Here is a 15478-nt window from a genome sequence, read left to right on the forward strand (position 1 = left end):
TCTAGACTGTGTCGATTGAATTTTGGGTCACTTTAAAGACTGAACCCAGCTTTTAAACTGACCACATGTGGCTAAAACTAAAAGCAAATGGTTCAAAACAGGAACGAAGCAAATACAACAAACTGTCTCTGAAGGACGCGCAGACAAATCAGAAGTACTCCCACACAGAGAAGACCTCAAGCACTGCAGTCTTAGATATATTTAATAAATTAAAGCCAAGGTACAAAAAAACCCCACTGTACATTTCATTCCTCCCACCCCTCCTCCACCCACATTTCTTTAATTAAACCGTGATAAACACAGCTCATTTTCTCACTTCGTATGAACACTGAACAAACCGGGGAACTGACGCTGAACCTCACAGTTCACATCAGACTGAAAAAAAAAGAAACGGCTCGCTTCACTTGATTCCTTAAATCGGTCTCAGGCTGTATCTGCAGCTACCCCCACACTGCGTATATTTGTCCCCTCAGCCCCTCCCACCCAAAACACTTACATGCTACATGTCTGCAGGCACCTCGGATAAGACAAGGATTAGAATGAGACAAGTTTCTATCAGAGACCACAGAGTACATCTCATTGTTGAGTGTTTTTAAATGCCAGCTGGTCCTGCTGATTCACGAGACAGTGTATTTTACAGCCGTTTCATCGCGTCAGGTGAAATGGATGAGCACAGAATGCCTGTGTCAGTAACTTTTCTCGGGCCGGGATTGTACATTTTGATGCTCGACCATCTAATCTTTCTTTGGCCTCTCCAAGGCAGTGACCCAGATGAGTAAAAAAAAAACGCTTCTGGGGAGCTTGTTCACAAGCATTTTAGTTGGTGTCAGAGGAGTTCGGTCAATGATAAAGAGGTGGTGCACATGTTCCAGATGAGTCTTTCCGAAGAGAAAGGGAGAGTTGCCTGAGTGAACTGAACGCGCTCGATGAATAAAACACAGGAGGAAATAAAGCATTTGTACTCTAGGTCCAAAATAAGTGCACTGAACAAGTGGGAAAAGATACATTTGTGCAAACACAACCTCTCATACATACAGGTATGAACACAAGCACACACTCAAATACACAAAGTGTTTGGCAATTATTAATATCCACAACTTGATTAATATTTTTGCACAATTACAGTGAGAAAGCAGACCACTGTTAAGATAATTAATCCCTACACATGCTCAGTTTCCTTTATGTTTCTTGCTTCCCGCTGCCAATGACTTCAATCCCCCTCCTGTTTTCACTTTGAGCGGTACCGTTTCACTTTAGGGACCACTGCACGTACAAGCCAAAGGAGACTGGGTGGGATTTATGTACATGAGGTACAGCCCAATGCGCAGAGGGCTCGGCGAGAAATTTCACTGTATTTAGTCGCGTGGTCTTCGGCTTTCTTTCTCCCCTCACACCTCCTAAAAAGGCCTTTATTAAAATAAAATTGAAATTCACAAAACATTTTGTAATTTGGCAAACGCCGAGATCACAGAGGCATGAGCAGGAGTAAATATTATTGGGATAAAGTCATTCTTCCTGCAGAAACTCCACTCAAAGCTCCTTTTCTCTTCTCACTAGTAGCAGCAGCAGGACTGAAACGGTCTATGTGTATATACATATACATTATATAATTAACTTGATTTACTTTGTAAAATAATGTCAAGTAGCTACGTACGATACGACTGTCATTTTATATAGATGCTAATCACCAGCAAACAAGCCTAGGAACCACAGGAAGATCTAGAAAGGCAAAACAAGCCAGAGATACAAGAAGGCATGAGGCAGCATGCTGGGAGTGCTGCTCAAAATTCTTCCAACAAAAGGACCTTTTTAAAGAAGAGAGATGAAGGGGAGGGAAAATATTCAGTCTAATAACAGTAAAAAGAAATAACGGAGCAGAGAGGACGGCCTCTCTGAAGCCTGCTGGGAGTTCGTTTGTTGATCTGATGGCAGGTCTGTGCTGGAATGGTTCCGTGTCTTGTCCTGCGACTGGATGGGGTCTCTTTACAATCATTTTGTGACGTCTCCATGGGATTTAATCGGACTTTGTTGCTGTGGCATTCAGCTATTTTGCTCTGAGGACAAAGGTCACAGATAAGTGGGAGCTCACGGAGAGAGTCTCAGTATTCAGCGGCGTACTCGGTACCGTGGAGACCTCTGCACAGCAGTGTGAACTCCTTTACTATGTCCTTCACCCTCCTCTTGTTCACTCGCTCTCTGCGTGACAGAAAAAAGCAAAGGAAAGTACCAATTATTGAGTATACTGTATGTAAAATAACCCCATGTGGTTGACTTGTTTTGACCCACTGGCTGATAAAGCTGTAAATAAACACAGGCTGGTGTTACCTGAGTATCTGCTGAGAAAAGTTGTCTTTCTGCTCCGTTGTGACGCGTGACGATGGGAATCCTGGAGGCTGCAGAGCCTCTTTTAACCACACAGCGAGCAGAGAGAAGCAGTGCTTATTTAGACTGAACAGCACTTCTGCGAACTGGTCCATCAGACTCCGAGATGCCCCGCCACCGATACCCTAGAGACATTAAGGTGGTGTGTTTTCACTTGGTTTGATGACAACTGAACATGTCAGGTTCATGCTTAAATGAGCATCCTGGTAATTTTCTGTCAGAAGTTGTAAATTATACTAAAATGTCACATTTTAGTATAATTTACACATCCCCTTTTAACAGTCTGAACAGCTTTTTTGGTAGTTTTTTGGTAATTAATGAAAACTACTTATTACTCAAAAAGAAAACAAATAAAAATCCTTATAAGGACACAGTAAGAGTTCTTTCTTTTCTCTGACTTTATACAAAGTTTATCATTCTATCCCACTTGATGCTCTGTCCAATCAAACATGAATGGCGAACACTGCGGGTCACATGTTGATGTTCTCCACGGAGAACAGTCACTCAAATAACTGAATGCTGTCACGTTCACAGACCGATGTCCCGTGTTTCAAACAGTTGGAGAAGAAGCAGAGTACTGGGTATGAAAACACAGAGGAGTTATGTAAAACGTACCTCCAGTACGGCCTGTACCAGCAGCTTGCCATCTTCCTGCACCACCCTGGCTAACGGAGGCACATCCGAGCAGTGGGGCAACAGCTCAGTCTACAGCAAGCACAGATAATCATCAAATTTGGAGACAAATTTCAGAAAAGCAGGCATGCGAGGTTGCGGGTTTTGGAAGTGTGTATGTGTGTGCTTACAAAGAACAAGCACGTTGATTTGACTGTCGGCGTCTCGGGAAATTTGAGTGACAGAATTCCTAGAGATGAGAAGAAGAAGAAGAAGAAGAGGAGAGAACTGCTGAGGGTTGACGCCAAACGTTCTATAGTTTGTACTTTGATGTTTTCGTGAAAAATGTGCCCGTCAGTACAAATACAAGTGTGTGTAGCTCTGTTCGTCTGTGAAAACCTTGTGCACACTTACCACAGTGGAACACCGCTTTCACATCAAGACTCTCAGACAAGAACAAATCGGGCTTCCGTTTGAGGGCCTACGAGGCAGATAAAGGCAATAAACTTAATGTTTTTGTCGACCCAAACCACCCGGTACTGTTTCACCACATTCCACTGCATAAGCTCCTTCAAAATACTGCTATCAACAATACCCACTAAGCCTGGTAGTCAGATCTGACAGCAACAGAAGTGCAGGTCTGCCTACCAGGCTACAGTCAGTGCTCTCTCCATCTGTTTAGGATAAACTTTATCCAAACTCGTACAGAGATCCTCCAATGCAGAACTGAGCAGGTATAACAAACAAATTGCAAAAAATCAAACTCTGAAATCATTGGAAACTTAAGTCAAAACTAAAGGCAATGGTGTTGTTTCTTGAACTGAATTACACTCGAAACATTACTTTTCCTTGTTTTTGGTTGACTGGACAGAATATGCAACAGAAATGTGTAAGTAATTAACATGTGCAGATAAAGAGAAAGACAACTCATCTCATAATAATGAACTCATTTAGGATGGAGGAGAGGAGAGAGGGAGAGAGGGAAAGGGAGAGAGATGAAGGTCAGATCTATCCAAAGATAGAAAACAAAGGAAGAATGAAGACAAAAGACAAAAATAGAAAACAAGAGAGCCATCAGCCAATTTTTGAGAGCTGATTAATATTAGATGAATATTAATTCATTTGGGCTTTGATTGGCTCTGGGCTGGAATGACTTCAGAGGAGGACTGGGCTCAGAGACTAAGCAGTCACCTGGGACCACAATGCTGACACTCAGGGTGGGCAGCATCACCTAAAACTATAATATTTCACTAAAGACTGAGTGTATTATTGGTTTTTAAAAAGCAATGGTTTACTAGCATCGTTGTAGACAGTAGTGATTATTTAGTTCCTTTAAAATTGTGGATTTTAGTTTTAAATATGTGGCAATTTCTTTATTTTCTATTCGTTAAACACTGTATACATGGCTTGTTGAATGGACTGAGGACATTCGAGAAAACACTTTACATATTTATGGAACAGTCTTTCAACAAGACATCTGTCTGCACATGGGACGATTATCTGTGAACTGCCCGCGTCAAGTTGCGGTTGTCCTGGAGCCAGGTGCGACAGTCTTTCCACAACTGAACATGTGTAAGATCAGCTCAGACATACAGTCTGACCCAGTGTTGACCTGGATCTCATGGCTCTGTTACAACAATTATAGGGTGAAACAAGAACTGTATGACTCCAAACTGCAGTCCTGATAACTCTGTTATCCATTTGATTTGATACTGTAATCACAGTAATACAGCCACGTGACTTTTTATCACGTGTAGCTTTCTTTAATTTCCAACACTCCATCCAAGTGCTTACCTTTAATAATGGTACAATGAACTTTAAGTGACAAAATGGTCCTTCAGAAAGGATCATTGTGTTATCATTGCTTTGTAGTTATTAATGGGGATATCAAATTTGTTCATCTGTTTATTTCTCTCCATGAGCTAAAGACTTTGTTTATGTGGCGAGGCGACTGTTAAGAGTCAAAAGCATTTGAGGAGAGACAAGCGTCTCGTTTTCAAACACCTCCCTCGAGTTTTTCATTCCACAGCCTCGCCTATGTGATGGGACACCTCAGGGCCCAGTAATACAGAACAGAAAGAAGTACAGAAAGATAGAGAGGAGGACAGAGAAACAGAGAGAAACTAGAAAAAGAGAGAAAGAGAGAGAAAACCAAAGTGAATGAAATAAGAAACCAAAAACACACCTGAGCTTGGAGTTGCATAAATGAATCAACAATATCAGGATGATCCCTGGGTCCTATAATATAATAAAGATGAAACTTAAGAAATCATAAGAGAGAATAATAATAATATACAAACAGCAACTTAATAGATTCAACAGTCATGTGGAAATAAAAGAGAACTGAAAAATATTTCATTGAAATAATTTACACGTGAGTAAGGAACAAAGGGGAGGGCGGGGGACTTATGAAGCTTTGGCAGAGTCTTGGAAGAAAAGACCAACCAAAAACAAATAACAGGCAGAAGACAGAGACATGGGTCTGTTTAGAAAAAAAATAAACAAACAAACAAACAAACCAAAAAGTAACGAGATAAAAAGAAGAAACCTAAAAAGCAAAGGTGGGTTTGGAGTGGGAACCCAGGAGGCACCTCTGTTACTGTTACAGCATGGAGGAAAAGAGGCACCAAACCTGAACAAACCCTCTTTTACCTCCTTCCCATCAGGCACCATCGGCTGGATCGAATAACAAGCAAAACATTTCGTCTCAAAATTTAAATAAATGCCTTAGAGAAGAAGGTCACTGTAGAGGGTCCATTCAGCACTGTGCAAGAAAGTCATACAATCAAATCTTTGTACAGTTTCCTGCTGGTTAGCAGTTACTCCTTTATGCTGGGCACAGACAACAAAACATGTACATGTATAATAAATGTCAAACACATCGTCTTCCGAAACCTCTTAGCAGAAGAATCCACATTCAGACTCAACTTGCAGTAAAACAAAACAAATGTTTATGACCCTGTTCAGACCAGGAACCAACACGAGTCCTGGATGATCCGATCACAACGTGGAAACACTAAACACAGGTGTGAACACAGTCAGGACAGATTAAGGATGCTTTTGGATCTGATGGTTCGGGCTACATTAGGAAAAAGGTTTGGGACTCTTGTGTCCACATCTGAGCAGCTGTTTGAGCACAGATCCATCCTGGACAACATCGAATCGACTGAGCTGACTCCACAAAGTTTGGATAAGTGGTTGAGAATGGATGGAGGGAAAATGAGGCAAAACTACTAGATGATTTATTATAATGACACAATATCAGTGGGAGTGAGTCTGAATCCCCGTCAATGAAAGAAAAACAAAACCTTTGTCAATATAACAATCAGTGGATTAACATTAGTAGACCTGCTGACGTCCTGTTTGTTGCTCAGTTGTCAGCAGACTGTGTGACACTTCTTTCTGTTAAGTAAACTGAGCTCTAAGTCACATTTAGTCGCTCAGAATCCATTTTAATCCCAGGTTTGAACACAAGTACTCCTGCACATGTTAGTGTCAGGTCTGAACAGGGCCTATGATGAGCACCCAGCCTCATCCGCTCCAAAACAAGCCTCCAGCTCAAAATCTAAACCCCCTCCAACCCTTCTGCTCATGCCACAATCTCTTGAGACAGCACAGAGCTTATTCAGAAGGCTGTGATGAAGAGTCCAGCTTGAATCCTAGCTCAGCACAAGCTGCAGACATATTGAGCTGAGCCTCCCTGACACAGGTAAATGTCAGCCAAATGAATAAGCTGGTGGCTTCTGTGACTGTACGCTGTTTTTATATTGTTTAATAAAGAGGACCTGCTCAGAAAATAAATAAATAAATAAAAAGGCAGGAGGAGAGGCAGCCATTCCCTAATCGGTCAAAGCATAAAGAGAAAGCAAAAAGGGGACAAGACAAAGGGAAGGAAAGCATTACACAAACCTGGTGCAAATTTTGAAAACCAGGTTTAGAGAATGAGATCATCTCATTGATGCCCTTTTTATGTTCAGTAAATTTTAAATATAGACATTTATTTGGCCTTGGGGATCTTTCTAAAACTCTCTCACAGGTTAAAATACTGTGTCTGTGTTTTATTACAACTCTGTAAATATATAAAAAGAAAAAAATGAATGAATTAAAAAAAAAAATCAGGCTGACAAACAGAAACTATGACAACATGTTGATTTAATCTGTTTAAAACTGATCAAGAGCAAATGTATAAAAAATGTCTGCATTGATGAAATCCTTTCTGTGGACTTCGGGGGAGGTTTACTGAGGGTTTCCATCTGGTGTAAAGTTGTGACCAAATTAAAACCTTAGAGGTGTGAGCACAGCCATCCTTGCACCAGACATTGCTGCATATGATTTTTACTGTGGTTTCACTTTCAGAGTTCAGACGTTCAGGGAGGAGAGTATGACAATAACACAGTTGTATTTAACAGGCTTTGAAATTAACCACTGAGACATTATTTCCCATAAAAAGAAAAAGAAATCATGCCCTTCACTTCATCTTCTGTCCAGCTGTTTGTGCTGAGGACACAGACGTGGACAGCAGGCAGAAAGGTTTTTAAAATGGCAAACTAAAAACACTAACAAAAAACATTTTCCAGTAGTTGCAAAATGTATGCTTTATTTTTGATTACTGGCTACGTTTGAGGCTTTAACTCTTTCTTGCCTTCTGAGACATAAAAAACACATTTTAATGGGGAGTGAAGACTTGAGATCGTAAGAGTGGACCCTCCCACAGGCGCCATTTATGAACTGTGAATACCTGCTAATTTGAGTGGATTGGTAAATCTGCCTCTTTGTTTCTTAAACACACCAAGAAAACAGAAAACATTGTGGTTCTCTCATAATAATTAGTAAGAGCAAATGTTCAATGGTCAATTAATGGAAACCTGATAACAATTAAACTTGCTGAAATATTTCTATTGGCGGCCTTCCCAGTTGAAGTGTTTGAGTAATTTCTAACATGTACAATCATAAAAGATGATGTCTATATAAAAAGCACATTAAACACAAAATAGATTTGTTTTTCCCTCATATTTAAAAAAAATTGTTTGGCATCATTCATTTCCATTTGCTTCCCCAAGATTTGATTTTGGACTCTTGTGAAATCAAACGTGATCAGAAACTTGTTTTTCCTCATTCGAACACAAACTGTTTACGGTGCTGAGACTCCCACCTCTGCTGGACCCCTACCTTGCTGGAAGACGGACAGCGTTACCGAGGTAACCAGCTCAAACAGAGCCTTGATTGGTGGGAAGTGGTCTGTCTCGCTGGCAAAGATATGGACCATCTGAAACAGCAGGAGAACAAATCAGACGCCAGATATTTTTACTTGCGCCCACAGAATAACAAAACAACATCTAAAAAATGAGAAAAACAGATGACAGGAGGCTGAATCACACAGACAGCACCTTTACACATTACACTTTTCAGTTTACTGCTGGTTAATAATCAATTTTTCATATACAAACATTTTTTCATTTTCAGTTGTAATCTGACAGCACAGTAATGAATAACGATTTGTCATATTTTCACACAGCTGTCACAGCATCCCCTTCTTTTCACAATGCACACATCAAATATAAAAACACTCATATAGTTTGACAAGATATTTGTTTTGCTGATGAAACCTGCCATCTCAATAAACTGGTGACCGTTGCTTTGAGTAATTAATCCAGGCTTATTGTTGACGTCACTTGATAAAACAAATTTACTATGCAGGTGTGTAAATGTACCATATTTCTTAAAAAAAACAAACTCTGATACTGTGATTATGTGTCATTTAAGCGCTCGTAGCAAGAGGAGCTTAATGAATGAGATTACATTATTCAAATGTGTCCCTTTATTTGACTTTGGTAATAAACTGTAATGAAAAAGTTGGTTATAATACTTTAGGGAAGAAAAAAACAAGTTTTAAACTCTTAGTATTTTAGACAGAAATTATGGTTAAGAGTTTACTTATGAGTCATTTTGTTAATGATTTTCTGTTCCACAGTAAATGTTCAGCAGTCTTTAATTCACTAATGAGTGGGTTATTAGCTTATACACCACCCTCAGACAAAGCACTTAAATCTCTCATTATGATACAACTGGAGTGTGTACCTGTCGTGTGAGGTCAAGGGCCGAGGCCTGGGGAATCGTGCTGTACATCTGCCCAAGCATTTCACTGAGCTGAGACACCATGGGGGCAAAGTCGTGCAGCAGAGTCTTTACTGACTTCTCGAAGATGGCACACACCGCCTACAGGACATCAGAAGTTTACCTACGCTGGAAGGCGTACGTCACAAACATATTAGGTATGACAACAACTGAGACGGCATACCTCTACGACCTGCGAGTCATTGAGCCACTTGCTGAGTACTGTCTGAATTAGGGCAAATACTTGCTGCAAAACCACCACCACCTGAATCATAAAAAAACTTGTATTAAACTTAAAGTCAATAAAAGAAAGGTCAGCAAAAAAGAAGAAACACTGCAGTAACATGTATTCATGGGTGTAAGCGGAGGGTGGAAATTTATTTCTATTTAACTGGAGTGCACCATGTTACAAAACCAATTTTTATCATCTATAAATATAGCATATCTCAGATCACAACAACAAGCTGCCCGCCCAGTCCTGTTTAGGAGAAAGAGGATGGTGTGTGATGACCGACCGGATTGGGTCCAGGTGGAGGTGGGGCTGTTTTGACAGGTGGCGCTGAGCCATCGGCTGACTCATCATCTTGCTTGCTGATGTCAAGCGTAGTGAACAGGTTGGAGAGGAGCCCCAGGATGTGAATGATCGCCAGTTTATTGGAGGGATTAGGCTGAAAGAAGAAGGAGAAGGAAAAAAAAACAACAACTTTTAACTGGGAAGTTACTTGTTCACAACATGTCTGTACTTCTTTGGGAGAAAAATGTAAAAAGACAAAGAGAAAAGGAGGGAGGTGGAGGAGGATGGCTTACTTTTAGTCTACACAAGAAAGCCCAAAGATATTATTACGTAACTTTATTTGATCCCTAAAATACAAGCAAGACCTTGACAACACACATACATTTCACAAAGCCAATAAACATTATTATGGTTTTACTGGCTGTGTTCACTCATTACTGTCTCTACTGAGCTGTAACTCAGCCAAAAGACTAAAAAAACAACAACAATGCCACACCCACTGATGTCTTCTTCAGATTTATGCTTTTCCAATACTCCTCCAGCATCTACAGCAAGTTTCTACAAATAACTTAGATTTTAGAGTGAATGCATTAGTTGTTTTTTTTTGTTTGTTTTTTTAACATTCTGGTCTTTCGCCCCCTCGATGTGAAACAACCCAAATGTCTCCCCACTAGGTGTTGCTGTTTGGCCAGCTCCTGAAACACCACCAGACTGCAGGGTCTGATGTAATGCTGTGACATTAAGAAGCTGTGTGGAAGACAACACGGGAGGGAGAAAGTTAGCAAGGATCAGGCAGTGTGTCATTATGTGGAGGGTGGGGAAGTAAGACGAGATAGAAGACAAAGACAAAGAAAAATTAAAAGTCTAGCCCAATCTGACATTTCTACTCAGCCCCATCCGGGGTTTAACTTCTGTCAGATCAAGATGTCAGGAAAAATTCTTCTCTGTTCCACAAAGAGTAAATATCAAACTATTTTTGGAAAACAGCAGCTCCATATTTACACTTTTTTAGCACAAAAGGCTGAAAGTCCAGGCTCTATTAGAAGTGACATTTAACCAAAGTGAATAATCTTGTATTTGAACACTGCGTCCTCACACACGCCTACTGTAAGGGCATTTACGTAGAAACTAATGATTCAACTCTACAATTATTTCACTGTAGAGTGTGTGTTCACTGGAAAGAGAGAGAGAGAGAAAGTGTGTCTTATGCTACTTCCATGTGAGTCACTTGCCCATGGTGTAGGGTCAAATCCAATCTGGTCCTGCAGAGAAATGTCCTACTGCAGTGACACCACACAGACACACGGCCTGTTCCTTTTGGCCAGAGTCCAATCGTCCCTGCTCTGTATTTGGGCATGTTTGTGAGCCGTTTTCCTTTGATTTGTGTACTGACCATCTCATCTGCTAGCTTCTCCAGTTGCTGAATGTAAGGAGTGATGAGAGAATGAAGGTTTCTCAAGATGTCTTCTACAGGGAGAGCAGAGAGCAGGAATCCCAGAGCCTGCATCAGCCACATACACTGACTTGTCTGTAGAAAAGATAACCCAAGGTTTACCTTCAGTTTTTGTAAACGAAGAGCTGAAAATCATCGGATACTTTTATATATACACCAAACATATGTCTTAGAAATACATCACATGCAAACAATAAAACTAGAAGCCGCAACATCTTGAATTCTTTCAGTGAATTGTCTCTAAACGTCAGTTCTGATCCTCACAAAATAAAAACAGATTAAACAAACACTCACCTTGTGGATTTGTTTTATGAGCACCTCCTTGAAAGAACAAAAAATAAGAAGAGCAAGCGTGAAGGCACAACAAAGAAAGAAGGAAAAGTTACTTCAAATAAACAAAGAGTGAAATCATCTTCAAGCTGAATATTTATTCCTGGAAGATAAAAAAACATTACAAATGTCCACAACACATCTGACGTTAAAAATTAGAAAAAGGCTGCATTATCAGCTGCTTTCATGCTTTTTTTTTTGCTAGACAGAAAAATATATGGCACTTTAAAGGTAAAGGTACCTGAGAAACTGCTACAATGTTGGTTGCGTAAGGTGGCAGGTCAAATTTGCATTCCCTGCAAATTTTCTTAAGCGTTGAGACAGAAGAAACAGAAAGGTCTGGGTTGCCTAATGCTTGTAACACCAAAGGCAGGACACTGCTGAGCATCACTGGGTGGTCTGCCAACCACTCCGCCAGAGCACCTACAGAGAGGACATCAGTTCAGAGGAAGAAGGAGAAATAGTCTTTTTTTTCTGGCAACATTTTGTTTACAAACGACACTTTTTTCCACTTCGTTTTAATTAGACAAAGTGCATCACTTTACCTATTGTGAACATCACAGTGTCGGCTAACTGGACATTGTTGATGTTGATTCTGGGGATGAGTCCTATCAAGCCTGGGATGACGTCAGAATAATTCACGTCTATCGTCTCTGCTATGGACTGAAAGCCATACAGCAAAGCTTCTGTGTGCTGGAGGAGAAGGTACAAGTTAGCAGAAGTTGGCAAAACAAAACAAAAAACTCTTCAAATGATATTTATGTACACTGTAAGTCTAATTTTGTCTTGATTTTAAACTGAGCACTGAGGCTTGTTAGTGCAGGCTTTTGTGCAACAAAGAAAAGAACTGAAAATAGCCTCAGCATTTTTTTTTTGTTTGCCGGTGTCTGAGCGTCTCACCCACCTGCCATGACGTAGGCTGCTCCGTGTTAGTTAACAGTCGTCCTAGTTTATCATACAAGTTACTCAGCAGCTCTGCTCCCAGCATCTCATAGACATACATGAGCGTGTCGGAGATATCCACCCTGAAGGACAGACGTGCACAAACAGAAGCTTCAGGGGCATGAAATCCTGACATCCTATCAGTTATTTTATCTGACAGACACGTTTTGCCCTCTCAGCTGCCTGTCCGGTGAGAGTCGATTAAAAGAAAAAACAAAAGACTCATTTGCTGACCAATCATCCTGTCAGGGAGTGATTTCTAAAACACTTAGCAGTCTGTGAAACACAACAGTGCGCAGCAGAATACAACATGTTCACACAGAGACGGACAAGAATACAAATGTATAAAAAAAAAAAAAAAACATATGCACCTGTAAATCCTGAACTGCTCCTTTTCATCTGAGGACCAGGATGCATATTCCTGGTCAGAGGGAAACTGGGCTTTGTGCAGCAGAACATCCACCAACTGGAAATAAACCGGCCTGTACACCTGAAGATACACTGTCTGTTTGTCCGACTCAAACGACATGATTTCATCCTGAGAAGAGAGAAATAACCAAAAAGAAACACTTGTGTTTTTTGTGCCTGAAACAAACAACAACATGCAGATATGTACGTTTTAGATTAGAAAGCAAAGCAGTAAAATGGCCTACAAAATGCAATCTCATTTATCCCACGTAAAAGATAACATGTAAGACATGGTTGAGATTTTCAGAGTTACTTTTTCAGTTATTTTTAACTAAGACGACGACCGGTGAGAACACAATAAGAAGCAGATTCATGCCTCAGGATGTTCAGGTAGGACAAGTATCATTTTAAAGTCAATATAAAGGGTTAGGGATATATAGATATACAGTATCTGATTGGATTTACTGTCTGTGCTTAGAGAAGACAAGAGCAAAATGATGAACCATGTCAAGCGATCGTGTATCACCATCAACCTGCTAAAGTCACAATTTTAGCATTTCTTACTTGTAGTGTGTACCAAAAGGTGAGTGTGAGGGAGCTGGTGGTTTCATTGACTGGATAGTGGCCAGGAATGCCTGTACAGAACATGATCATGTTGACTAAAGCCAGGAAGCTCTGCCAGTGGTCCACCTGCTCCAGAAGAGTCCTACAGAGATGTCAGACAAAAGGAAGGACATCCATTGATTTTGAGGAAGAACATGACAGCTGACAGATTAAAACATTCAGCTCTCACAGCAGCAGCAGCTTCATATTACACAGGAAGCCTTATTTCAAATGTTAGTTTAGCCATGATGATGTCATCGGCTAAGAAGACAGGTGAAATAAATGTTTATTATTTATTTTATGTAAATTATCCATTCACTTGTTTGTTTTGTGTTTCATAGCTGTACCACATAACAGAGGTCTGAGGGAAAGATGAATTATTATATAATTAGTTTGTTTATATCAAGGTCATCTTTTACACACACACCTGGAGTGGTTCTCTCCCAGTGTGACAGCAATCCGGCAGATCCCATGGCAGGTCTCCATGTCTCCATTCTGGACAGCATCTCTTAGCTGATCCTGGAGAGCCAGTACTTGAGGAACAAGCTTCAGCAAAGTGTTCACATATCTATAAAGTGCAAAAACAAACAGGAACCAACATTTAAGAACCAAATACATTTCACAATAAGTTGGTTTAAAAACTAACTATATTAATGCATTGTTAGAAAAAAATATATACTTAACTATAAAAATAGCATGAAAACTAGGGGGGGGGAGGGTTTCAAGTGAGGATAAAACTGACTCATCCGGCTCACATGTTGATGCATTTATTTTATTTTCCTAAGACAAGCTTTCATTTCAATTCACATCTCAGTCTAAGTTGATGCAACCTCTGATCCAGCACACCCACCCAAAGAATCCCACATTACTTCCAGGGAACCAGAAAATCTATTCAGAGCTCCTTCTTGTAGCTATGTTGCGCTCGGTTATTATTCTGTCTTCCAGCTGCTGTCTCAGCCATTTATAATTCGCCTCACTCTGGATAAATGCACACAGACTCACAGCAACACATACAGCTCTTTATCTGCACAGGTGACATTAGACATCGTTCCTCCTGTCATACTTAATGCTAGCACAAGGAGTGACATTTGGAGAGGAAGGGCAGAGTGTGTTCCCCAAATGTTGTAAAGAGGACTGTGCTCATGTGTGAATGCTATGCATGTTAGCCGTATCTCATCTGTCCCAGGGCCTTTGTGGGATGCAGGATGTGCTTCATCTTTCAGAGGAATGTCAATAAGGATGTTGGCCAGGGTTGATGAATATTAATCAATGACACACCAAGGTTATGGGACTTCAGTAGCATTTGTAATAAACAATATACAAAAGCTTTTCCAGCCTGGAAAACTAAAATAAATAGGACATTTCTCCAGGGATTTAATCAATATCTTTATCAAAAATCAAAATTTTCAAATTTATCTTTTTTTAATCCAACATTCAATCAAAAAAGGGAAATAAAATTTACAATGCTTTAAATACTTTTTTAGCCTAAATTTCATTTCAGATCTTAAATTTAATTTACTGTGGGAGAAAAAGTGGCAAAGCTTCATTTCACAAAACACTGAATCACATTAACAACAAGGTTTAGAAAATAACATCCATAGATGTGAACAAATATGTTGGTACCCTTCGGCAATCATCAACAGACTCAACTATCTCTAAATAACTTTAAAATGACAAAAGAGCATGGCACCTCTTATGGTTTATTCCATATTTAACACTTTGATTTTGATTATTAAATCAGTTAAATATTTCATAGTTAAACAAATGAAAATGGCATGGCCAAAGAAGATGATACTCTTAATTTAATCTTTTGTAGCAGCACCTTCTTTAGCAATCACTGTCATTAGGTGATCTCTGTACCTCACAATGAGACATCTGCATCATGGGATTAAGATCTGGGCTCACAGAAGGCCGTTTAAGAACAGTCTAATGTTTTTTTTTGTTCTCAGCCATTCTTGAGTGCTTTTAGCTGTACAGGTGCTGGTCATAAAATTAGAATATCATGAAAAAGTAGATTGATTTCAGTAATTCCATTTAAAAAGTGAAACTTGTATATTATATTCATACATTACATACAAACTCATATATTTCAAATGTTTATTTCGTTTAATTTTGATGAT

General features: G+C 39.8%; 1 protein-coding gene across 1 annotated transcript in view; it reads right to left on the reverse strand.

Moving 5' to 3' along the window:
* Positions 1-184: 184 nt before the first annotated feature.
* The window catches only part of LOC108230785 (importin-13-like), a 25912-nt gene continuing 10618 nt past the window's right edge, over positions 185-15478 (reverse strand). Inside the window, exons 6-23 of the mRNA XM_017407318.3 lie at positions 13786-13926; positions 13320-13461; positions 12719-12885; positions 12310-12430; positions 11951-12098; positions 11647-11828; positions 11370-11396; positions 11016-11150; positions 9624-9776; positions 9293-9373; positions 9073-9210; positions 8164-8260; positions 5180-5232; positions 3409-3475; positions 3186-3244; positions 2998-3087; positions 2326-2507; positions 185-2196 (exon numbers count right to left, since the gene is read on the reverse strand). Of these exons, the coding sequence (XP_017262807.1) occupies positions 2100-2196; positions 2326-2507; positions 2998-3087; positions 3186-3244; positions 3409-3475; positions 5180-5232; positions 8164-8260; positions 9073-9210; positions 9293-9373; positions 9624-9776; positions 11016-11150; positions 11370-11396; positions 11647-11828; positions 11951-12098; positions 12310-12430; positions 12719-12885; positions 13320-13461; positions 13786-13926 (2080 nt within the window). The 3' untranslated portion in view covers positions 185-2099. The remainder of the gene's footprint in view (positions 2197-2325; positions 2508-2997; positions 3088-3185; positions 3245-3408; positions 3476-5179; positions 5233-8163; positions 8261-9072; positions 9211-9292; positions 9374-9623; positions 9777-11015; positions 11151-11369; positions 11397-11646; positions 11829-11950; positions 12099-12309; positions 12431-12718; positions 12886-13319; positions 13462-13785; positions 13927-15478) is intronic.

The sequence above is a fragment of the Kryptolebias marmoratus genome, linkage group LG24 (assembly GCF_001649575.2).
Source record: "Kryptolebias marmoratus isolate JLee-2015 linkage group LG24, ASM164957v2, whole genome shotgun sequence".
NCBI classification, from domain to species: Eukaryota; Metazoa; Chordata; class Actinopteri; order Cyprinodontiformes; family Rivulidae; genus Kryptolebias; species Kryptolebias marmoratus.